A 26,051-nucleotide genomic window follows, 5' to 3' on the forward strand; every position below is an offset into this window, starting at 1 on the left:
CACTTCACAAGGCAAGAATCACCCAGGCAACTCCTTTCCATCTGCTCTCCTCTTCGTCTTTTCTCTCCCTCCTCACATTCGCAATTCAAAGTCCTTTCTCCGTCCTCTGTCTCCTCCTGCAAAGTCCATCCTCTTTATCTGAATTTTTATCTGATACCTCACTGTATTTATGTTTTGGCGCACAGAAAGTTGGAGGCGTTGTTGCTCTTTTTAGATTTTTCTGAAGGGTGGTGCACAGTTCACAAGTTTTTAAAGCTTACTTGTTCTTTTCTGGTGTCTTTATAATATACGTTCATTTCCCATCATTCATATCTGTTTTCCTGTTGTTGTTTTTTTTTTGACAGTCCCTGCAATTATTTTTTTTCTAGGCAGACTCAGGGATGTAATTTTGCTTCCATTTTCAGCACTAGATTGCTGACATTATTTCATTTATGTTGTAATTTATTTGAGATTTTGAGCAAATGGTGTATTTGTTGTATCTGTTACGTCCTTCCTCACCAGGGAGATGCAGTATTCAGCTTATTATTTGGTTTTCAAATCAGGTTTCAGAGTTCTGCATTTATTTAATAGGCAGTTAAAGTTTTTTTCCCCTCTGTGTCTGTTCCTGTCAATATCACTTTACTCTGCTGTATTTATCTCTTTAGTGCCTCAATCTCTGCTTGTTCTCAGCTTTGTTCTCTGATCTGGCTCTTACCTGTTCCTTACCTGTTTCCTTTCCATTCATTCATATTTTGGTTTTAAATAATTTTCACCACCAAGTCAGACCTGAACTGAATGTCATTGTATTTACGTAAAGACTGCAGCAGCACACAAAGAGATGTTGAATGCATAAGAGCACTGAGACAACTGTCACTAAATTATCATCTCCTTTTTCAAAAGAAGGTTAACAAGGTTCATGTGAGAGTGAAATTAAACTTTAACAATAATAAACAACTTTAATTCTTTTTCTTCTATGTGGATTATTTACGGTGGAGATGCTGACTTTGGATGTTAGCTTTAGCTTCAGTCTGTTAGCGCAATATTGTGTGCACGCATCAAGTTTACATTTGAAACCCATTTAAAGGGGTATCATTTTAAAATCAGTCAGCCAGAAACATTAAAAACTCGACTGGAGACGGTGTTTTCAACTAACTCCTGAAGCTACAGCTAAGTAAGCTAGCTAACAAATTAAGCTAGCTGGCTAATTAAGATAGCTAGCTTCCTCTGAGTGAAGCCACTGCAAGTGACAGTTGTCAATTCAACAGCAACCTACTGTTTTAAATATAATGAGAAATTTTCAAGTGGTAAAACCGCATATTTGCTGTGTGATAATGGAGAGCTTTCCAAACATAGCAACAGTGAATGGTTATTTCTTTGCTTAATAACATTAAATGATTAAATTGACGAGTGAATATATACAACGCTGCTCCCTTTCACCCACCAGGTGTCAGATATCATGCAAATAAAGAGATTAGGAACATTTACGCCGCTTTAATTGATAGATGAAGCCAGTAATGTTTCGTTTTCTGTCTGAAAAGGGGCTTTGGATAATCCAGCCTTCTTTAAATTTCTGTCACATTTAGTGCTAAGTAACAGATCTCTCCCTCCCAGTGTGTTGGAACTGAACCCTTGACATGGATTTACTTCCTTCCTTCCCTTTGATCTTAAACTCTATTGACTGTCAAATCCATTGCCGAAGCACCTAAGCTAACAGTGGTAGCATTATCCTCCCAGTTCAATACATCACTCTCGGCGCTCGCTTCACCACCTCCGTCTCTTTCTCCTCCACCCTCCGACTCCCTCCATTGGTTCCTCTTCTTCTGGCTGCCCTGCGGTGTGTGTGATCTACCGAGAGGGCTTGTTTCACTCTGTTTCTTTTTTGTTTCTCTCCCTCCCTCCTCTTCCTCGCCCCCCTTTTATCTCTGCCTCTCTTCTATTGCTCCCTCGGTTCAATTTAATTCACTGGGCTTTACTGACACGGTGGTTTAAGAAACAAAAAATCACCCACATTGCCAAAGTGTTTTATCACAGTGACAACAATAATGGAAATGCCGACAGTGGGAAAGAAATTAGAGTCGAGAGAATTAAAAAGATAGTGGGCAAAACTGTGCTTCTTCCTCCTTTGCTCTCTTTCCCGCTCTTCTTTCCTTCTCTAACTTTCCTCTCTTTTCTGTCTCTGTATGCTTCCCCTCTCTCTCTTTTCTCTCATCTGCTAAGCTAGCAGGAAAGCTGTTTTCTGAATCTCTTGTGTCAGCACCACTGTCAGACATACACACCGCTTCCTAACTAAATATTATTCCTCTCTTTTTTTTCCATCATCACTTGCCTCCATCGCTTTTCTTACCGCCACCTCCTCCTCTGTGTTTTGCAGGGACGCCGTGCATTGACAGCAGTTGTCTTGCGTGCACATCTTGCTCGTTCTTGTTTTGATTCTGTCCGGTTTTGTGTTGTTGCTTCGCTCCTTGTCTGCACTTTGTTTCTACTTCCTGTCTCCACATATTGATTTTTTTTAAACCCCTAATGGCTCCTGGATATATGGAGGAACCGCTAATTCAAGGAACAAGGAGTTGAAATCCCACCCACACATTTTAAAAATCAACAGCTTATCATAAGGTTACGTTTTCAGTTTCCCTTTTTATTATTAATTTTTATTCTTTTATTTCAGCCATGTTGACTGCCAACTCCACCAAGCACACCCCACCCACACACATACACCGATCAGCCATAACATTATGACCACTGGTGGATGAAGTGAATAACATCGATCACTTTGTTATAACACAATGTTCTGTTGAGGAACCTTTGGTCCTGACATTCATTTGGACATGACTTTCTCACATAACACCCACCTAAATATTGTCACTAACCAAGCACACACTCCTCCAATGGCAACAACACTCCCCAAAGTCAGGGGCCTCCCCCGGCAGGATAATGCTCCCACCACACCACAAAAACTGCCAAAGCTGTTGAACTGGGCTACTTACTTTACTTTGTCACGTACCACACACCTAAATATTATCACAAACCCCTCTAATGGCAACAACACTCCCCGATGTCAGGGGCCAGAAATGTCTCGAGGAACACGACAAAGAGCCCAAGGTGTTGACCAGGTCCCACAGGTACTGAATCAGATTGGGATCTGGGGAGTTTGGAGGGAAGTTTGGAGCCCAGTTTTTGAGTTGTGGTGGGAGCATTATCCTGCTGGAGGAGGCCCCTGACATTGGGGAGTGTTGTTGCCATTCGAGGTGTGTGTGCTTGGTTTGTGACAAAGTCCAAATGAATGTCAGCACCAAAGGTTTCCTCAGCAGAACATTGTGTTCATAATGTTATGGCTGATCGGTGCTTAAACCCGTGTACACACAGTCACACCTTCAGGTTTCTGCCAGCAGCCATTAGCTGAATGAGCTGACATGGGTAGCTGTTAACACAAGCACTTAAACACACACACACACATGCGCACACCAACACAGGAAATTACTCTGTCATTTGCACCTACCAGCCATGAAGGAACACACACACACACACATGTTTAAAACTAATCACTGTTTGAAGCCAGTGTGTGTGCACGACAGCAGCGAAGAGATAAATCAATCATCTAGAACAACTGCTGCAAGCTACTGAGTCAGGGATTATAGGCTCGCTGCTGATAGAATGAGGCTGCTGCGTTATAGTAAAGACAGAGTAGAGTCTGGGTAGAGTGTATCTGCCTTAAACAGGAAGCTCTGTCCGTGTAGGTAAATGCTAAAAATAGGTCAGGAGGAATTCAATTAACAGCAAAGGCAAGCAAGTGAGATTTAGGTTCATATTAAGGGAGGTACAGCTCAGCAGTATTCTCAGATCAAAACCCGTCCAGCTCTGCTTCATTAAAATGGTTAAACCATGAGTTGGACGTTTTTGAAAAGCTGGTAAAAATTAGGCTGGAATTTGAGTCAGCTCTCATTAGATTCAGGATTAAATGTGTTTTTTTTTTTTTTTTTTTGTGGATACAGCCAGTTCCGTTCTCTGAGTCTCTTGACCTCAAGCATGAGTTCCCCCTCAGATGTTTGTGGCTTTACAAATGATAGTTTACTAAGATCCATGAGACAGACAGACGAAAACTGGCTTCCCAGTAGTTAGTCTCATTAGCTCCATGCATCAGTTAAGAAGACTTTACCTTGGCTACAAAAAAATGCTTTTAGGATTAGCTCTAACTGATGTTTTTGGTGAGCATGGTGAAGTCTCAGGTAGCATTAGCCAGGACAGCTGGGAGTGTAAACTTCCCTAAATCCAATAAAGAGCAGGACATAGCCGCTAACATTAGCCTAAATGCTAATATAGCAGCATCCAGGAACAGCTTCCACATGCTGGGGAATTACTAAACAGTGGATGTGGCGTTTTTTTTTTCTAACCTTTAACCCCACAGTGCTGTTTTTGTTTCCAATCATTTCTTACTCCTCAGTGCATATTTAGCCTGAAATGCCTGCACTTGCTTTCCTCTGTCTGCATAATGTTCTAACCCCTGTGTGTTCATTTCTGTCTGTATGATACCAGCCAGTGTTTTCAGTTTTATTTACTTGTATGAGTTCATTTTCTCCTTCAGGTTTTGATGCTCTAGGAGATCTGTTGAAGCCTACAGTTCCTACACACACCGCGCCTCCTCCTCCTCCTCAAATGGCCATCCATCATGGAGGAAAGCTGCTAGCCAACGACCTCGACTCCTCTCTGGCCAACCTCGTGGGCAGTGAGTGTCGAGATACATGTGCTGCACGTAGCTGAGGCAGAAGCAGTGTTTTACTTTTATGTAACCCAGATCTAGATCTCTTTTCCTTTCAATTAAAAAACATCTGAAGCAAAAATTAAGCCAAATCAGAGAGAAAATACCTGCCTCCCTGTCTTACACTCGCTGCCTTTAAACTGCGATCACTCAGTTTTTTCCTGTCTCTCCTCAGATCTGCAGTTTGGTGGGACCCCGGCCAAGAAGTAAGTGTCTTGAATTGTGATGATACCTTTCTCAGCTGTGCTTGTAGTCCAGGCTGGAAGGCTTTATCCAGTGGCAACGCCAAGACATGTTCCTGTTTTACCTCTCTCTGCTAACACCAGAATTCCTACCTGGATTCTGTAAAGTATTTAATTGGTTTTGTGTATTAAAGTACGACTGTAGAAAGCTCCAGTACACGGAGTCACATTCGTGTTTCTGCAGCACTTGCAATATTGTTATTCTTTAAAATTCATGATGCACTTCACCAGGGAGAATAAAGAAGATAGAGCAAGCTTCCGAGACATGATTTCAGTGTTGTTTGAGAAATTGGCCTCAGGTGGAGCAGGTGAAAACTCAGAGACACAACTCTCCGCTCACCTTCCTCTTCCTCCCAGGCCAGAGATGCAGTGGAGCCAGCCCGGAGAGAAGAAGCTGACGGGGGGCCAGAACTGGCAGAACAAGACCATGTCGACCACGCAGTGGAGCCCCGCGCCCGTGGCCCCACAGCCCATGCCTGTACCACACGTGGTAAGAAAACACATGCACGCACAAGCCGGACGTGCAGACTCACAATGACCCATGTGGCACTGTGAGATCTACAATGAGAATGTACACTGAAATAGATCCATCAGGGTGTCTGTAAGTCCTGAAAAAATCTTGGAAAATGTCTTATTTTTTACACTTTGGGTCAAAATTCCTGTTGGTAGTTTTAACTCTGTGTTCGCCAAGTTAATTCCTGAGATCTTGGAGTGCAGCAACTTTGTTAACAACAACAAAAAAATACATTTGAAAGTTGTGACAAATGAGAATGAAAACATTTATCCAAGCAAAACCTGCAGACACCTTCTCCTAAAAACAATCCCAGCATCTGGAATTGTTGCAGTGCACTCGCTGAATGCTCCACCTGTCAGTGTGCATGTGTTGTGTCCTGTGTGTAGATGGACGTGTGTGTGTGTGTGTGTGTGTGTATTGACTTGGTTCAGTATATAACTGCCTGTGCATGCTCTGCGTGTGTGTGTGTGTGTGTGTGTGTGTGCTGATCTTGGCAGCTCCTGATTGTCCTCCTGATCTCTGGACTGCAGTTTCTGGCTGACGAGGACAAACTGTCACTAACCCTCCGCTTCCTCTCTTTCTCCCTTTCCCCCAAAATCTATCATTTTCTCCTCTTTTTTTTTCCCACTCTCTATCTTCTCTCACCGTCGCCTTCACCCCCCAACTGTCACCCCCCTCTAATCTCTCTCCTTCCTGTCCCACTCGTCCACCTCATGCATTTCTTCCATCTGTTTTTGCACTGTCATCCACTCGTCTTCCTTCCTTTCTCTTTGCTCGTGTTCTGTTTTATCGCCGCTCTGTTTTGCATTGTCATCTGCTCGTCCTGTTTTTCGCTACACTGCCTTTGACATCTGCACGTCCGTATCTTGACCCCTGGTTTATTTTTCTTTATTTTTTTATTTCCTCTCCTTGTTTCTTTCTCTTTTTTTTTTTGCTTACGTTGTCTTTTTAACCTTTCCTCCTCTTTTGTGTGATCCCACTTTCTTTTATTCTCATACGCTTTCTCTCACCTTTTCCTTATTCCCTCTCTTCCTGCCCTTGTCTGTCTTTCTTTCTGTCACCTTCTCTTTCACACCATCATCCCCTCCTTATTTCTCTTTTCTCTCTCTCCTCCCCGCTGTCTTTCACCTTCTCTCTGTCTCTATCTCGTCATACTGTTTTTCTATTTTGCCTCCTTCTTTCATCATCTCCCACTCATTTTCTTGGATTCTGTCTTTGTCACTCTCACTCCTTATCCTCTTTCCTCTCCTCCCTCTTTATCTCTTTTTTCATTCTCTTGTCTTTTGTCTTTTTTTCCCTGTTGCGTCCTGATGCAGAATGGAATGTTCTATACTAGTTATGTAAGTACTTATCCCTGTTTAGTAAGAAAAGTCTTAACGAGCTGCTCGATAACTTCTTCTCCCTCTTGCTGTCCTCCCTTTCATCTCTTTCTCTGTCACCTTTTCCTCTTTCTTGCATTCCTTGAAGACATTTGTTTAAAAAGAATTTGATTCAGTTCTTGCCCACTTTCCACAAATAACCCTCTCACCTCTGTGCTACAGGCTAATGTTCTGCACTACTTATGTAAGCACTAAGCAAATTGACTGATACCAGGAAGTTAGATCGAGGTGTTGTCTTTTTTTCCCTCCCTCCTTCCCTCCCTCTCTTACTGTGCTGCTCTCCTCTCAGACTCTATTAAAAGATCAGTTTTTGCTTTATTTGTCTCTTGTTCAAACCAGCAGTGAAATTACTGCTGGATTAAAAAAAAAGAGATTTTCTGAATATTTGTGATTCTTCAAATCACAAAATCAGGAACTCTGACTTTTCGGATTTGTGCTTTTTTTCCTCTGTAAACACGTCAGCAGTGAGCAGTCCAGTTTCAGTCTACCTGCTGCAGTTTACACGACTGTCCTGACTCAGGATGATCAGCTGACTCTGGCTGTCTCACAGTCAGAGGGATAGATTATAAGGAGACTGATCTGAGTACTGGCTTGTGTTTGTTGAGGAGACGTTATCTCTGGCTACGAGATCCGACTTCATTCGCTCTGTCCCTGCTGGAAAGCGAGCGCTAACTAGCAGCTGTCTGCAGTTATCAGGCTGACATGTCGGTGCAGATGAATTAGTGAGCAGACTTTCGGTTTCTGTCCTGTCTGTGCTCAGAGGGATAATTAAAGTGGAAGTGCTGCACAGTGCAGAGTAAAAGATGCCTAATGATGACGCACTTTTATGTGGTGCAGGTTTTTATCACATGTAGACCTAAGAAAATAAATGATGTATCATGTTTTAGTTGTTTTGCATTTGCAAAGTAAGATAAGCTTTAGAACCAGGAAACATGTTTACAGTTTAGCCTTTAACGTGCACTTCACAAAAGTTTATATTCTCACTTGTTGAAAGTTCAAATCTCAGGATAAATTCTGAGAAGCGCTTTTCACAACATCAGTGAATCATTAAGACTCAAATCGAATCAGGAGATCAGCTCCAAAATCCAGCCCTAAATGAAATTATCCTACAGCTTTGCCTCTGCCAAAACCTGATATAACTTATCCCTCGCTGCTCCATATTTGTTCAGAAACTATTAACTGATTAGCATGTTTCTGTTCCCCCCACATGCACCTTCCCGGTGTCGTAAATATGCACTAGATGGTTGACAGTAACAAAAATATAGCACATCGCCCTTTCTTATCATTTAACCCAGCTCCATGTGCCGACAGATTAAACAGGTTAAGAAGATCTACTGTCACTGTTTACAGTCTGTGTCAGAAAACCCTGCAGACTTGTGAAACCAACGCTCCGCTCCCGTCTCGTTCTGGAGACGCGGTATTGGCTGCATTGCTTCATCTTTGACTCTCACTGACAAGGGCAGAGCAAAAACAGAAATTGCCTGTGGGGATTAATTCAGAACCACAATGCAAAAAAATATAAAAATGTGGAGGTTATTCCCTCAGCAAAACAAAATAATATCTTTTCCCTCCCTGTATGGTGCAAGACAGAAGTCTCTCTCTGCATTGTGTGGTCAGCAGTGAGCTGAATCCTCCTGAAACCTCCAACATACTGTTCATTTAGAAAGACAGGCAAACACAGACCAAACAAATTATGCTTTTTTCTGCTCACAGACAGAAAATATTAATAGAAGTACTCATTATTCTTTCCCCCTGTGAAAGAAAATAAATTATCTCTGCCTGTTCTACATGTACATACGTCTTAAAAGCAGCAACCTCTATAAGTCATAACACAATGAATAAGTCATAAGTCAATATATAAGACATCACAGGAGGCAGAGTGGCGAGCGTGGAGGGCTGTCGAGCATCACGCATGATAAGTAACAACCACATCTGAGATTCACGCCAGAAGGGCGAGGTTGCGATGGTCTTCAGCTCACTTGATGCTTGAAATGCCAGACAGAGCCTTTCTCTTATTTAACCTTCGCTTAACCGTGCGGGTCAATTTAAGGTCAAGATGTCTGACTCTGCAGAGAAGGCGAAAGAAGAAGAGAAAGTCGTTTTTAGAGCGAGGCGGCGAAGGGAATAGCAAAGTTTCAGCTCTGAATCGCTGAAACTTGGGATGAAAGACAAAAAAAAAGATTATATAGACAGGCGGAGAGAGAGAGAGAAACAGCAGGGAGAGGTTGAGCTTAAAAAAACAGATACAGACAAACAGATGAATGTTAAACCATGATGCATTGTGGGCCGACGGCCGGGCTGAGAGACAGATGGACTGGCAGAGAAGGTGTAGTGGTGCATATGAGGAATCTCACCTGCTCTGTTTGTTTTTTTTTCTCTCTCTCTCAGATGTCTCCTTGTCACTGTAAAAAAAATAAAAAATAAATAAATAATAATAAAAATAAAATGATGCCCGCTGTCATTTTGCAACAAGCAGGCGTGAAGACCGGTCACACTTGGAGACAGATGGTTTGCTAACTGAAGCGGAGTGGTTCAGGTGCAGACGACAGTGAAGCCGGTTAAATCTTTAATTGCGATTTTTAACGCTAAAACCTTTTAAAGCACCTGTGTGTTACTAACCTGCCAATAAACACATTTAAACATATAAAGTAAAGCACATTAGCTAAACTCAGATTAATTCCTTCTCTTTCTGGCAGCCGGCCAGCTCTGCTCCTGTATGATACCCGATCAATCTCATCGATCACCGCCTCAGATCAGTTCAACCGACCCGACTGGAAACCTTTTCCTTTTGATCTTAAAGCAGAGAATCACTTCCACTTCCTATCCTCGCTTTTAAAGTACCTCTGAAGCTCAGATGTTACAGCATCTTATAATTGCTTTGGCTCAGTTTTTGCAAGTCTTAACACAAAATGCTACACTCTTAATTATCCTCAGATTCTCCTATGGCTCACAGAATGAAAACATCCAGTAATTTATCCACACTTTGAGTTTATCACAGTATTGTTTATGTTGAAATGAATGTCATCATCTAAAAACGCTTTGAAGCTGCAACTAATTCTCATTAAAAGCACAGTGTGCAGAGCTGATTTCATCAGGGTTATAGATGATATTGTTATCTCCAGTCCATCGCAGGGCCAATATATCGTTCTCTCTGATGTCCATTGCAAATAAAGGTGAATTAATGAAACCAACTCCTAGAAATCACAGAAAACAGATGCTCCAGAGTTTTCTTCAGCATCAAAAGCTTTTACTCTTTGACTTTTTATGTCCTCTGTTCACTTTTATTCAAGAAACCAAACCTTAAATACTCCTTCAATCCTCTAATACACAGTAATCTGTAGTAATGCAGCAGAGCTTAAAACCATATGATATTATACTACTGTAATGACCAGTAATTATATCAAAGTAACCAGAACTTAATTTTTAAACACAGACAAATTCAAATACTGTAAGACTCGACTCTTTTTATAGACAACCAGCGCAACATGCTGTTTGTTTAAAGCGTTGATTAAGGTGTCGTAGCATAAGTAGCAAATACAGGATGATGCTAATGTAGCTTTATTTTTGCCCATAAAAGCTGTATCGCCTTGATTAATGTAATCCATCATTTTATGTAAGACTGCACAGGTAATGTATGGTTTCACCGCACAGCTAATTACTGTGTTTAATGGAAATATTGCACCTTGTTTTTTTTTGTTTTTTTATTACTGGGCTCTGTACTTCTCCCAGAGAAATGAAACAAAGCTGCACCATCCAGCTCTGGCGTAGTGGAAGTACGCACTGTGATTGAGGCGTTATAAAAAGTTGTGTTAAGAAAACTGCCACTGTCGTCTCATTTACAGTGATGGATTAGGTCCGTGAAGGCAGAAGCGTGTTCCTGCAAGCTGTTTTTAATGGGTTTTTGAAAACAGTGGGGAGCACGCGACAGACTTCCGGGTGAGAGAGCTGACCTGCAGCAGACACTGTACATTTATATGTGATGCAGGGAGGAAAAGTCGTGTTAGGTGCAGATGCTCGCAGGTATTCCCAGCTGAAAAATGCACATCCTTATTTGTGAGGTTTGAGAGAAGTTGTCAGAGCTCCTGCCTCTGTGGTGTGTGTACTCTCATGAAATTACTCCAGGCGATAGATAACTCATCTGACATCTGTTAATATTAATACCGTTGTATGTGTTATATAGATGATGATGCATGAGACGCCCTGCACTGCATCTTCACTTCTCATCTTGTATAAACTGATTTTCCTCCGGGGACATCCACCAAGATAAGATACTGTAATGTAACCACGGACACCCCACTCCCCTCCTTATAAATTACCAATTTGTGGAGCAGGAATCGTCGGCTGTGATGCAGATGTGCGTGGGTTGTAAATGACGGCTACAAATTGCCCGTCACGTCGAGTTTGATGACCCGCTCAGCCACGGTGGATTTGATTTGTGGAGTAAAGGAGGGCAGGGCTAACCACTGTCCTGTCGAGCCGCCCCCTTTTTAAAGCAGTGGTAATAATTGCTCCCAGTGGGATTCCACTAAGTACCTCTGCTGCATGCTGCGTTGTTGTGCTCCTAATGTGCACACACTTTATCAGCATTAAACGTATTCTCCTTGCACATACAGTACACTATGTTTGTTTTATTTATTACGTTCTAATAGAGACAGATGAGACGCCTGTCAGAGCTGCAGACACTAAAATTGTCTCTTTTTTTACTGGAGGGATTTTCTGATTTGTTCAAGTATTACACAGCAACTACAGCTGATTTACACACAAAAAAATGTTTGACCCAGGTGTGTGTATTGTGTTACCTGCTTTGACTCCTGTTATTTTTATTTTTTTTCCTCCAGGCTCCAGCTCCCATGGCTTTCCCCATGACCACACCGCAAGTGCCTGTGTATGGAATGGTGAGTGTACACCAAAAGTATGTTTTTGTTCATAATTGTGTTTTTTTCCTGTGCACAAACAGACACACATTGTGGTAGAGTTTGTACATGCAGCTTATCAGAGTTGCACATTTTCACCCATTCCTATTATGTTTCGTCAGATTTTGTTTGTACTTTATTCTGATCTGTGTGAAATAAAATCTTTCTTTTTTTTGTTTCTGCATCATGTTTTCACTTCTTTGATTTCCTTTGTTTTTCATTCTTGTTGTCTTTTCTGTCCATCTTTTTCCATCTCCTCATTCTCTCTCCAGGTCCCCCCCCAGATGGGTCAGATGGGTGGGGTACCAGTGATGGCTCCTCAGCCAATGATGTACAACCAGCCTGTTCTCAGACCCACCAACCCCTTCGCACCCATGCCCGGAGCCCAGGTGATAACACAAAACACATTTGTTCCTTAAGGGTAAATAGTTGTGCATCACTGGCACAGAAACGCAGGATAAATACAAAGTAAATTTCTCTTTTTGTTCCTCTCTTTCTCTGTCCATCCAGATGCAGTTTATGTAATCCAGTCAGGGGGGAAGCAGAGTGCCAAAAGCGACAAACAAACAAACAAACAACAGAAGAAAACACACAAGAGGAATGATCAGACGGACGGAGGAATGATTTGATCGAGCTAAAATGACTAAGAGACAGAAAGACGACAAGATAAACTAACCGACACCAAAAAAAAAGTTGGAAAGAGGAGATGATGACCTAACAGAGGATGGAGGGATGGAGGGATGTGGTGGTGTTTGTCTGAAACAACTTCCTTGCGTGTGTGTGTGTGTGTGTGTGTGTAGCTTCTTTCTGTTTCGTCTGATTTGTGTTTTAAAACCTATCGATGGAGTGATGTTTCAGGAGAGGGAATATGGAAGAGAGAGAAAGATGTAAAGAAAGACAGAGGAGAGAAGAGGGGATTGAGGAAATCCTACCTCTGGTTTTCAGCCAGACTGTAAACTGTCTGACTGTCGTGAGAGTCTCTGCTGCAGAATTAGCTTTATTTCATACTGGTGCTATTTTGTCTTCTCTGGGTTACTGTCCGCCTGCAACGGCAACTTGGGAGCACTTAGGAGAGGACAAGAAGTGTTCGTTTGGTGCGAGTGTGGAGGTGTTTATTTGTCTTTTGTGTGTTTGTGTGAACGCAAGCAGTTGTTTCAGACGATACCTTTACAACCAACCTCCTCTCCATCCCCTCCTTCGTCCTCTGTCTGTGTCCACAACTGTCCAATCAGCGAGAGATTTAGAGGCGAATCTTCTCAAGTGTGTTTCCCGTAATTTTCCGCTCTGTTGGGATATATTTGTATTTTTCAATCTTGTTTTCTCCTGCAACCTCTCCTGAATGTTATCGGGGCTTGTACAGCAATTTGTTGAACCATTTGTTAATAGTAGTTGAGCGTTTGTTGTTTATGGGTTTTTTGAGCTAAAGTCTTTGTTACTCATACTGCATTGTTTTCTTCTCCTAAAGCCACAGATACACACAGAGAGACAGGGATTAGCGGTGACAACATGTTAGCACAGTGCAGAGTTGAAACCATCTGTGAACCAAAACTTTTCTTTAAAATGTATTTCTTGAGGCCTGGTTGCACCAAAAAGTGGCACAACAAAATTCATCCATGTGTCTTAGTGGAATATTTGCTGAGCTGGTGTAGCTGGTGAGCTAACTGCTAACACATTAGCCAGGTGGGAACAGTCATAGTAGCTCTCATCTTCTCTGCACTGTATTCTTTACCTCCCCTTGGTATTTTATCCTTTGGTTAGCACACACTAGCAAGTGTGTAACTTAGAGCCAGCTAGAGCTAATGGTGTAAAATCCCAGGAAGCTTTTGCATTTAGCTCAGAGCTAGCTAGCTAGTGTCAGTAACTGACAACTTCTTCAAAAGATGTACTTGGCATACAGTCCTCTTTTGTGGAGCAATTTATGCTTAACAGAACATTTCCAGAAACATTAAAACACGGCTAATTAGCAGCTTCCTCCATTTTGGACTCCGGACAGCTTGCTATTGTTCAACAGCACAAAGTTGTGAGTCAGAGTTCACAGAAGTTGAACTTGTCATGAAGAATTTGCACAAATTAACCTCCCCCATGTGAGCAATTCTACCAAATTTCACAACTTTAAACAATGGTGTGACCAGGCCTTTAACTGGGTGGGATTTTGCCTCTGCTTATTTTGACATTTTTGGCTGCCATTGCTAGGGTAAAATGGAAGATGTTTGTACTTTTTGCCATGCTAAAGAGTGTTTGTTTGCATCATTAGCTTGTTAGCTGCCTCGATGACCTGTGTGTATCTGTTTTTCTTGTCTTCACTAGCTCACCAAGCAGATTCAAACATCAGGGGTTTCTAAAATCAGCGCTTTTTCATTAGGTACACCCTGTTGGTAGATCCACATTACGTGCCAATGATTGACGACAGCAGCACTGAGTGAGTGGGTTAAATGTTACTGAATCAAGTTGAATTCACTTTAAATTGCACTGAGTCTTTAGGTACAACTCTGTGCCAAGAGCCAAACGACACTGAATTTTTGGCATCACCCTCGCTCCGAGGTTCCAGGAAATTTTGGGGATCAATTTTGACTCATGTAGGAGGTCGTGGCTGTTCATCAGCCAAAGCTTCCATCGCCATGAGTTTGACTGTTGGGTGTATTTGTGCATAATGCATTTTATTGTGTATGCTTACACATGTATGTGTATGTTTTCGATTGAGGGCTATTTCTGAGGGTCAAATTGTGTCAGATTTCGAGCCAAATTTGAGCCAGGGAGTTTGACATGAAATGTGCTTGTTTTGTTTTGTGAAATCAAATTTTGTTGCAAAATGCACATGCAAAAACTTTGCACTGAAGTGACTATCCTGCCGTAGTAGACCTGTTGCCAGTTTTTCTGGTGTGGAAAAAGTTGAGAAAGAGATTTGAAGTCTGTAAAGATAGTTTGGTTTTACAAAAATGAGTTTGTCTAATCTACCGGCCACTTCGGCAGGTAACTAAAAGTTATTTTCCTGCCATTCTAACAATGAACTTGAAACTGTTTGTAGTCCCATCTCCCTGTTCCCAGTCCAGCGTCCACATCCCAATCATCAGTGATAGTCCAGTCGTATCACACTCACCATCCACTCTGCTGTGAAATCTCTAGAATCTTGCTTCAGTCTCTCAACTCTGTCTAGTTGGTCTATCTCTAGAATGCTTTTTTAGCTTCGCCACTGTTTGGTATGTGTAGATATGTAAAAAAAAATAGTGATAATAACCAGTTTCTGTCTAGATTGTCTGCGCTCACCCATCACTGTCGCTGTTGGATAGATATTGCTCTTGGACACTTCTTGTCGCAGTCTTGTGTTAGCTTAGCCTCTCCTCATAGTATCCTCCTTGAAACCTGTAGATCTCCTGCAGTAGGTTTCCCACATTGTCCTCACCTCTGCCAGTGTCTAGTAACTATAGCTCTATTATCTCTCTTGGTGTCTCTGTCTTTTAGCTGTAGACGAAACCTTTCGGAGGCTCTCTCCGGCTCAGGCTTTGTGGTTTTCACTTTTCTCTAGCTTTAAGTGCGCTCTTTCTTCCTCTTTGCTCTTTCCTCGTCTTTTTCCCTGCCTCAACAACATCGGCCATCTCCACCTCATGTTATGATGTCAGCAGCCTACAAACTGTTTCTGATTGGACTGTTGAACCTCAACAGCGAATCTGATGCTTGGATATCCAGGTCTTTTTGTGATTTTAAAAATTGAGTTTTTGTTGGCCGAAGGAGAGACATACGGTTCTTTTCTAGAACAAGTCAAGTACAGTATAGAGTCCAAGCATGTTTGGAAATTAGCTTTAGCTAAATGCTAGCAGATTTCAGCAGCAGCTGGAAGGTTTGTCTGCCCAGTTAGCCACTCAACTAGCCGTTGTTCAGGGGTACTTTTATTCAGTAGTGAGGAAACCCACAAATGGATAGCTGAAAAAAATCTCAGTTCAAGTCCCTGTTGGTCTGGGCTTGTGCTTCTTCTGAAATACACGTAAACATCTTTGCGAACTTGCCCAGATATTTGCAGATTATTGCTAACAGTAGGTCACAGAGGAGAGCAAGTTGATTGGTTGATTCAGCATCCCAATGTTTGGGCGTCCATTTCAGCGTACTACTGCCACATGTTATCTTCCAGCAGAGTATAGGAACTTCGTTCACCAGCTTGTCACTGTCCTGTGCATTTACATTAATAAATCCAAATTTTGACCCATAAATGAAGTGGTTTGTTGATACCTGGTTACTGGGGTGAAATTGATTTCTGTTTCTAGACTTTTTCTTTATATTGTGGTTTGTTTCCCAGTGGACAAACCAAGTAACGAGAAACGTGAACGTTTCTGAATTACACTCATTTGTTTACGTGTGTCATGAAGAAGCATAAATCCAGCTTCAGTGGAAGATATCTGTTCAGCCAAATATCACTGAACAGAGAGTTGCTCTTTTGTGTTTTTCAGGCCCTAAAACTGAACTGTTGTCAACATGAACTCCCTGTGATGCTGCCTGTGTCTCAAACATAGACTCTTAGATGCTTCTCCATCCTCAAAAAGCTCCTCTCCAGGGTCTAAAATAAAAATACATTTGCATTTAGGTTCCAAGTTCGGCACTCATAAAACTTTTTTTTTTAATGGATGCCTCTGCTTTGGCACCAAAAATTAGTTCTAATCATAGTTCTTTATTTTCTGGGACAGCTGTCTTACTGTCTCTAATCTGGTGTGATAAATTGGCACTTCAGAAAGAGAAGCCGCTTTTGTGGAACTGATCCAGAATCAGATCATCACACTGGATCTTTAAAAACAATGAATAATATCAGGTCCGACTGCAGATCTGATCATTTCTGATGTTTTTAATATCCTCCTTAGAATATGAAATTGGTTTGCTTGGTATGAAGAACAGTTAAGTCAGTGTTTAACCTGGTCTGACTTACTTTTTTCCCCAGTGCTTTCTTCTTGCAAGCTGAATCTACATTTTGAGTTCCTGTTGGCCAGTTTCTTTGCTTTTCTTTCCTTTTCTGTGTCTTGTTCTGTTTGGTAAACCTTTATATTTCTCTGCATGGAATCCGGTCCTGCCTGCTGCGATGAGGTTTTCTTTGTCTTTGTGTCTCGAGTGGTTTCGAAATGGTCAAACATGACGGGATAGAGAGAGCGTAGAAAGGGAGAGTACTGTGGTTTTTCTCTTTTCGAGTCTCATAAACGTTACTGGCTCGTCTCCTCGTCTCCTTAGCATTGATGTAACTGCCAGTAATTACTACAGCTTTATCATTTAGGTAATTTTGTTATCCGAGGAGGGTATTGGCCGAGCATGCAGGCTCTTTTTCGGCAACTCCCTTCCTCAAATTCTCACACTTTTGGCTGGGGATTTCCCAGCACAACCACTGTTCTCTGGGTTTGCCCACTGACCTGGGCTGATGTAGGATCAGAAAGTTTCTCTCAACTTCAAAAGCTGCTACCACCTCTCTGCATTGTTGTAGCATGAATCTATAGGTGGAGAAGGATACACTGATAAACCTTGATGTCATATTAACATGTTTGTTCTCTGCTAAGGCCAAGTGTATCAAACGTTCAGAGAGCAGACTCTTCTCTGGCGAGCCATCCCTCTCTCTTTTTCTGGGGTCGGTGAGAGCATGGTCGTATCGTTGTGGATGTTTGTTGTCCTTTTTTTTTTCCAAAAAGCATGATATGACAGTGATGGTGATGATGATGATGATGATGATAAATTCTCTCCTCTTTTTGTCCCTGTTTTTAAAATATTGTCTGTCAGGCACCCCGACAAGGTGAAAAAAAAAGCGAGATGGATCAGAGTTTCTTGACTGGCCGTTTGCCGTCCACAACAGCAGGTTCATCACTTGTTCGGACTGAATCTGACAGATAGTTCGCACTGTCGAGCCACTGTAGCAAAAACGGAGCGTCAAACTTTGTTGTTACTCCTCCCAAAGATGTCACATTTGTTACTTGCAGCACATGTTCTCAATGGCAGACTTGTCCTTTTGGATTCTGCACTGTTGTGGCTGCCATCTGTGGGTCACTGTGCGCGTTGCAGCCAGTGTTTTAGAAGAGAAATTCAAGATTCAGAGTCAAAAGACACGCCACAAAATGAAATGAGAGGAACAAAGAGAGAGGCTGTTAAACAGATAAATTTCCTCGTTCTGTCAGTGAGTCGGTGTGTTGAATCAAAGATCTCTTGTGCACGTTCTGTTTTTTCTACATCTGTGTTTTTTGGTAAGAAACCTCGGATTGCTGCCTCACTATTCTGTATATAGAGAAATACACACATTCACACTCACAACACAGAGCTTAAATACATACTCTCATAATCCGCAAACCGCATTATTTTTCATTTACTCTTATTTTTCTGAACATGAAAGATATTAGCGTTCATACAGCAGTATATATGGTATGATTACTACTCAGTGGGGGCGGGCTAAACAGACAGACGATGCAGATTTCGAGGGCTGCAGACCTCCCCGTCCATCAGGATCAGCCATGAATTCTCAATGATGCCAAATGTTTTTTGAGCAGAGTACACCTTTTAATCTGTCTCTCTCTCTTCTCTGTCTCCTCCCCCCATTCTCTTTGTACATTTTTTCTATTTATTTAAAGCAGAAATATATGGATTGTATCAAGCATGGAAAGGCAAACAAATGTTACAGTTGACAAAAAAAATCACAGGCTTTTATTTTACAGCAGTATATTTGTTTATTCTAGGGATTTGTTTTCTCTCTCTTTTTTTGGAAGAAATAAAAAGTCATTTTCCATTCCTAAATGATTGTCTGTCTTTGAGTTTTCTTGACAGTTTCAAAAGGAACGACAATCTCAACTCGCTACTCAAACTGCAAAGAAAGTCTACAAACCCCTCAAAATGCACTTTGAAAGTCTCAGATGATAAAAATTCAAGGCCTTGAAATGTCAAACAGTGCATCTTCTAAATTTTTAATTGCAACGCCGCAGGGCTTGAGAATGTGTTTTCTTAAATCAGCCTCTTTTCTAGTGAGATCCTAACACACGTTTTACCCAGTCCACGGTGTATTTCAGCAGTTTTATAGTTTACAGAGAAATTCATCTTACGTTTCAGTCTGATTGGCAAGTTTTGCATTCACTTTTAAACCTTGTTTATTTGTTTCACATTCAGGCACCCTAAATATTAACACTTAAAATCTGCCTGCAAGAACCTGCCGTCCTCTGTCGGCCTGAGCAACAGCAGACAGTGTTAAATGCTTTTCTCAGGGCATATTTTTATATATGTGGTTTTCCCATTAAAGTTTATTCTCTAAAGAAGAGTACTGCTGCCTCCATCGACTTCTGTTATTGTGTGACTTTCCGTTATGGAAGAAGTATTCAGATGCTTTATGTAAGTATAAGTTCTACGCAATAACACAAACTAACTAACAAAGCAAGGCATGGGTATCCCAGCAGCTCCTGTGTTCTCCTTGGTAAAATTACTGTTTTTGTCAGTGGAGTCTGGTAATAATAAAATGGCTGTTTCTGGTTAAACAAAAAGGATTTCTCTAAGTTTAACAACACATAAAAATGTCAGTAAACATCTTTGAACTGTGACACAGAATTTCCCACAACATATTTACTATACTGCGTTCAAACAACTGTTAAAATACCCTTGCAAGAGTATACTTGCAAACTTAAGTAGCACCTTTAAAATGTCCCAGAGATCCCATAACTGTGGGAAACATTCAATTACCACTAATCTCCAGTGCACAGTTACTGTTTTCACATTTGTTTTTGTGTACACTGTTTATCCCTCATGACATGTTGACCTGAAACACTTCCACCAGCCTGCTCTGCTTTTTCAACTGAAACTATGTGTTATTTCACCAACTCCAGCACTCCCACAGTGAGAGATTTAAAAGCAGGTTCCCACCTCCTGACTCCCACTGAGCTCTGAATAATGAAACTGTTTGTGTACATTTGTTCCACAATCACATCAAGAGGCTCTCACAGGTGCCAGGGTTGATGCATTTGGTCATATTTCAGTTTGGGGTTTTTTGACTGAGTGGTCCTTAGTAAGAAATACATCAGTCAGAATGGAGTGAGCCTGACAAACAGCAGCATTTTGTCTTTAGTGAATAATTTACAGTCATACTACCTGCTGTCGCCAGCAGTTTGTCTCTGTACACTCAAGATGAAAGGAGAGTCTGCTGCAAAATTACATAAATCTCCTCCATGCTAGCATAAAATACTGATGAATGCATTCAGTTACACAGTTTACTGATCTGTAAATTTGACTCCTGTCTACTTTAAGAAGCTACAAAATGGTGTCAGGTGTCAGGAAAACAAACATTTAAACAGCTAATTTTAATATATTGATACCAGTGGCCAGGCAATTTAGTTAGTATTTCTGTTTATTTATTTATTTCTGGAACATTTAATTCATAAAACTTGTTAAAGTGGCAGGGACAGTAAACAGACTAAGTTTCTGCTGAAATACTGTAGCTCCTAAGGTCACTGAGGCACACAAACCCCCTGAACACGACAAGGTGGCAGTCCCTCAGGGAAAAAATTGAAAAATAAAGATGAAAAACAGAATTTTAGATCTGACATACAGCTACTGTATGTTACATTACGTTATTTTAAGGCTTCTCTTCGTCTTTACGGAGGTATTTTAAACTATTCAGAGACGGTTGCTAGGGGTAGACCTGAATCTCTCGGCCAATCAGCGTTTTTCAGTCATTGTTGACGTATGCCGTCATTGACTGCGACGTGTCTTGTGATTGGCCGTGACCTCCTGGGCGGAGCGCAGAGAGGCGGAAGACGGAAGCTGGGAAAACATATTTAAACCGGGTCTGAAGAATTGCCTCTGTTTGCCGGTGCTGTGAGAAAACGGCGATACTGAAGAGGTCTGGCTGCTAAAACAAACTCTGGAGCTGTTTTTTGTCGTTAATGAAGAGATCCGGATGCTAAAACAAACTCCTTTTGCCATCTGTGGCACGAAGGTAAGGCAAACAGTTAGCGGCTAGCGTTAGCATTAACGTTACCAGAGAGCGTTAGCATTAGCTTGAAATTATATCTTTTAATTCTATCATCGGTCGTTTAAATCGCATGGGTAAGAGTGTGTTTGTGTTTCTGTTACTGAGGCGTCCCTGACATGAGTTGTGGGCACCTAGCATAGACAGATGCTAATCTTTGTAAATGGATGCTAATCTGTGTAAATCCCTGTTTGTTTTCACTTAACCAACATTTTGCGTCTCTTTGTCATTTTGTGTTTTATACAACACAGTTTTAACTTTTAACACAGTTTGTGATGGTTTATCATGTCGTTGTCGTCGGTTTGTGGCTACTTGTGGTTATTTTGTAGCAATGTGTGTCTCTCCCTGGCTGTTTTACACATAAGTGTTAGCATTAGTATTAATGGCCAACGTTAGCATTAGCATGGAGCGTTAGCATTAGCCTTATCTTCAACTGATGTTTTAGGGGCTTTTTTGATGTTTGTCATCGTTTTTATTTGCGTGGGTTAAAGTGTGTTTGTGTTTTTGTGACTAAAGCATCCCTGACATGAGTTGTGGAGAGTGATACCTCTTTAATAGTCAGTTTGTCTGATTATAACTGTTTACATCTCTTTACAATTACTCTGCATACATTTTATTGCTTTATTGCTTTTTCTTCTCCATCTTGCATTTTAAGTCAGTTTTTGGTGGATTATCATGTTGATGTGATAATTTTGTCTCTATTTGTGGTGGTATTGCATCGTTTTGTGACTCTAGCTGGCTGTTTTACATCTACTTATGTGCAGCTTCTTTGTGGTTGTTTTGCATGGTATTGCGTCTTCGTAGTTTTGTGTCTCTTTCCAGATCATTTAACATTTCTTTGTGGCCATTTTGTGTTTCAGTGTGGCAGTTAAGCATCACATTGTGATCATTTTGCAGCTACATTTTTTTTGCCTCTTTGTTGTTTATGTATCTTTGTAGCTTTGTGGTAGAAATCTGTCCATAGCCATCCATTGATCCCCTGTTGTGTATATTATGAGAAATTTGCTCGTGGCGACTTGAGACTTTATTGAGCTCAGTTTTGTTTTAAATACACGCTTGAAACTAGATTTTGACTTGATTCGATTCAGGAGCCAGTGATTAATATGAGACCATATCATCTGCTGATTTAATACAGTCTCTTCATCATTCATTCATATCAAATCACAAACAGCCACTACAGTATCCTTTGACATTTTTATTCCTGGACTCAACCAGGCATTTAAATGAAAAAATAATAAAAAATAAAAAATAAAAATAGACTATAAAGTGCCACATTCTGATATATTGAACTTAAAATTTTTCACAGTCTATAAAATAAACCTGACAGAACATTAAATTCCTGTTTATTTAAATTAAGGCAGGCTATTGTGTAAACCTGAGTATTTTATTTTGAAGTGGCATGGCTTACACACAGCATGCATTTTGTCAGTAGACCCGTCCTTTCTCCAAAATCTAAAATGATTTCAGAGCACTGATCCATTCACCAGAGGAAAGACAATATCTTCAGTGAACTGATGTACATCGATTTGTTGTAACACGCCTTACATTTATTGTTATTAATTCTTAAAGATGTGATGCTTTTTCCGGTCACATGTGACAGTAAACAGCCCATTTTCTGAGACACTCCTGAAATGTTTGGAAAATGTTCTGGTTTGGCTGTAATGTTGCATATTTATCTGTGTTTTGTGGTTCAACTGTTGATGAGGAATAGGTCATAGTGTATTAATCATTTTCATTTGTATATTTCTCTTTTTATTTCCTCCAGGTGTCACCACTTTGTCCATGATCACAGAGAGTTTTCGTACAATGAAGAAGTTCTTTGAGACCAGGACTGAGGCCTCCAGGTAAATCACAGCTTTACATCAACTGCCCAACACAGAGCACTGACATTAAATTATGGATCTTCAGTAATTGATCTTTAGTCTGAATAGTTTGATTTGTCACAAAAACCTCACTCATTATTAAAATGTATTTACATGAATGTACGGTTCAAAGAAAATGAGCCTTTAAACGTGAGCCCTCTCTCTCTTTCTCTCTCTGTCATTCTTTCTCTGTCTCCCTTTCTCTTTCTGTCTCTCTCTCTTTCTCTGTGTCTCATTCTCTCCCTCTCTTTCTTCTCTCTCTCCCTCTCTCTTTCTCATTAGTACAATAAATCATAGATACTTGAAGAACTTATTCAGTTCAGTGTCACACTAGAAACTCAGTCATTTTGCTTCATTTTTGCTTCTATCAACCAAATTTAGTTAAAATTTTTAACAGACTTTGGAGAAGTCAGAACTAGTGGAGTCAGTTCTTCAGTCAGAGCAGCTTCTTCTGTCTCTGTGTATGATGGAAATTTAACCCTTGGACTAGTTCTGATTAGTCCAGAACCAGTTAGTCCACACTCTGGTTTCTTTTTAGATTTAGTGTCTTTTACTTCTCTTTTTGACAGTTTGAAGTTCAGTACCCAGAAACTGTGTTTATTTTGATGTGTTAAAAGTCACATTTGTTGCATTTTTCTCCACAGGATTCAAACTTCAACCATTAAATCACAGGCGAGACACAGACGTGAAGACATTAGTAGAAGGTCAGTGTTAATTTATTATTTTCAGTCTGACTCTGTCATTATCTCAGCTGCTGTTTGGTTTAACTGGTATAAATAAGTCTTTAATATATATGTATATATAATAGCGATAGACTGATATGGTTTTTTCAGGGCCAATACCGATTATTAGTAGTCAAGGAGGCCAATAACCGATATTTGGAGCCGATATTCATTTGCAGTAAAAGTGAAAATATTGGCGTCAAAATTTTGAATAATACAAACTCCAACACTTAACTTTGTTTAAATGCCTTTAAGCATATGTTTATTGAACATCTTTTCAGATTTGCAACATGTTAAAGGTTAAACATCTTTGTTTTAAAATTCTAACAAAAAGTGCAGGGAGCTCCCAGGCTCAGCAGCATGTCTTAACTGAAATGTTACATAAATAAATAAACAGCAGTAAATAAAAAGTTAAATAAAATTTGCACAGAAATGTGAGTCTCAAATCAATTAGTAGTCCCAGTTGAGCAGCAGATTGTGGTGCAAAAAGCAGAGTTGTTCAGTGTGTGTGAGCACTGTGCATGCACAGCTTTCACTGCTGATTGGCTGTTACCTGTGCAGTGGCTCTGTGTGTAACCAATCAGATGGTGATGTGGGCGGGACAATGCTGGAGACAGAGTAGTGACTGCAGACAGAGAGGCTGCATCAGAGCCAAAATAACCCACTTTTAAATTGATCTCTTATTGGCCGTCAGATTAAAAAAAAAAAACGGCCAATCCCAATATGCGTCAAAATGCCAAATATCGGCGCCAATAATCGGTCTATCCCTAATATATAACAGCAAATATGAAACCTTAGTTTAGAATAGAATAGGATAGAAACTCTTTTAATAAATAAGTTTTTAAAAAGTATAAAATGTTTAATAAATAAATTGAAAACCTTTAAATATTAACTATCAAACCTTCAAAAAATATGTCTAAAAACCAAGTATAAAACCTATAAAAATTAAATTTAAGACCTTAAAAAATATGTGTAGAAATAAAAAATAAAAAATATGTTTAAAACCTTATATAAACACAGCTAAAGAGTAAGTATAAAATCTGTTAAAAATACATTTCAAACCTTAAAGGATTAGGTCTAAAAATGAGGATAAAACATTTTTAAAAACCTTATAGAACAAGTTTGATAAATAAGGTTAAAACCTTTTAATATTCAACCTCTTAAATACATTTAAATATTGAAAACATTTAAAAGTAGCTCTAAGAATTAAGCATGAAACCTTTAAAAAATAATTTTAGAACCTTAATAAAAAGTCTAACATTAAGTATCAAACCCATAAAAAGTTCAGTGCAAAACTGTATACACTAAATCTAAAAACAAGTATAAAGCCATTAAAAAATGTTTAAATCTTTAAAAAATGTTTAAAACTAAAACATAAGTATTAAACATGACAATTTTCTTTTAATGCAATAAAATTATTTGTATAAGAAGAGTTTCAAAACAGAAATGCAACTCAAAAGTTTAGGAACACACTTAATGATTTTATTCCAGACAACAAAATCACAGCACACTCACAACATTTTCAATTCAATTCAATTTTATTTATATAGCGCCATATCACAACAACAGTCATCTCAAGGCACTTTTCATATAGAGCAGGTCTAGAACTGTCTCTAGAAAGAGACAGAAGAGGAGAGAGAGACGGAAGAGCACAATACTACAGGAAAGGGGAGATATTGAGTTAGTAACATGTAACATGGGATATAAATCCATATTGAGTGGAGAGAGAGGGAGAAAGAGAGGGAGAAAGAGAGAGAGAGAGAGGAGCTCAGTGCATCATGGGAGATCTCCCGGCAGTCTAGGCCTATAGCAGCATTTGAGCACAAGAAAACATTTGTTAGAGCTGTTTAGGGTTAATGTGGTTATGAGCACATTTTCCAAATGAAGAATCTTTGTGATATTTAACTGCTTGTGATACAATTTTTAATTAAATAGTTGTATTATAAGCAGTTGAATATTCTCACAGGTGTTTAAAGACATATTAGTCTTTGGAAAATGTGCCTCCTGTGACTACATTACTGATGGTACAGAAAAACAAGTGTTTTCACAGGACACCAAAAATGTTTACAGCAGTTAGATGGTGGAGGTCTATTATTATTAGATCTATAGATCTATAATTAATAGCTTCTTAACACTTTGTTTTCTGTCATCCACTTCAGGTCTTCAGCTGCTGTCATCTTCTCCTCCTGCAGAGACAAGAACATATGTAAAAGCACAGAAACCGATCTGTATATCTGTTTTTCATTACCAAAACTGTCCTCCATTATTTTTTTGACCCGTTTTTGACACTTAACTATACTATGACATTTTTTGACCGTTTTTGACGCCTTATTATACTATGACTTTTTTGAAGTATTTTTGACGCCATTTTTGCTGTTGCAATACTCAAGCTTCCACTCTGTGGGACTAAGAAAGGATTAGCCTTCTCTTACTCAAATAAATACCTCTGAACATTGACCATTTTACAAGTTATGAAAGTGAATGTTTGTAGCCAGAGGCTAGGGTTAGGGCTACAGCTTTTTTGCTACTAGTTGTCCAAGGTCAGGGATTATGTTTTTTTGGGGTTAGGGTTACAGCGCCTAGGGCTTAGGTATATAGCTTTTAGTCAGGGATTAGGGATGGGGTTATGGATTTTAGCTAGGGGTTAGGGTTACGGCTTTAAAGAGAGGTTAGGGTTGGGGTTAGGGTTAGGGTTACAACTTTTAGCCACTTTTAGCTAGGGATTAGG

The 26,051-nt window shown here is 40.1% G+C and overlaps 1 protein-coding gene across 2 annotated transcripts in view; it reads left to right on the plus strand.

Annotated features, from left to right (window-relative positions):
* The window catches only part of si:ch211-200p22.4 (phosphatidylinositol-binding clathrin assembly protein), a 74,226-nt gene extending 58,244 nt beyond the window's left edge, over positions 1 to 15,982 (plus strand). For both annotated transcript variants that reach the window (XM_051075596.1, XM_051075595.1), the window contains 6 exons: positions 4,559 to 4,699; positions 4,908 to 4,938; positions 5,332 to 5,464; positions 11,706 to 11,762; positions 12,053 to 12,169; positions 12,291 to 15,982. In XM_051075596.1, coding sequence (XP_050931553.1) covers positions 4,559 to 4,699; positions 4,908 to 4,938; positions 5,332 to 5,464; positions 11,706 to 11,762; positions 12,053 to 12,169; positions 12,291 to 12,305 — 494 coding nt within the window. In that variant the 3' untranslated portion in view covers positions 12,306 to 15,982. The remainder of the gene's footprint in view (positions 1 to 4,558; positions 4,700 to 4,907; positions 4,939 to 5,331; positions 5,465 to 11,705; positions 11,763 to 12,052; positions 12,170 to 12,290) is intronic.
* Positions 15,983 to 26,051: the final 10,069 nt, after the last annotated feature.

This window comes from Lates calcarifer, linkage group LG14, assembly GCF_001640805.2.
Source record: "Lates calcarifer isolate ASB-BC8 linkage group LG14, TLL_Latcal_v3, whole genome shotgun sequence".
NCBI lineage: Eukaryota > Metazoa > Chordata > Actinopteri > Centropomidae > Lates > Lates calcarifer.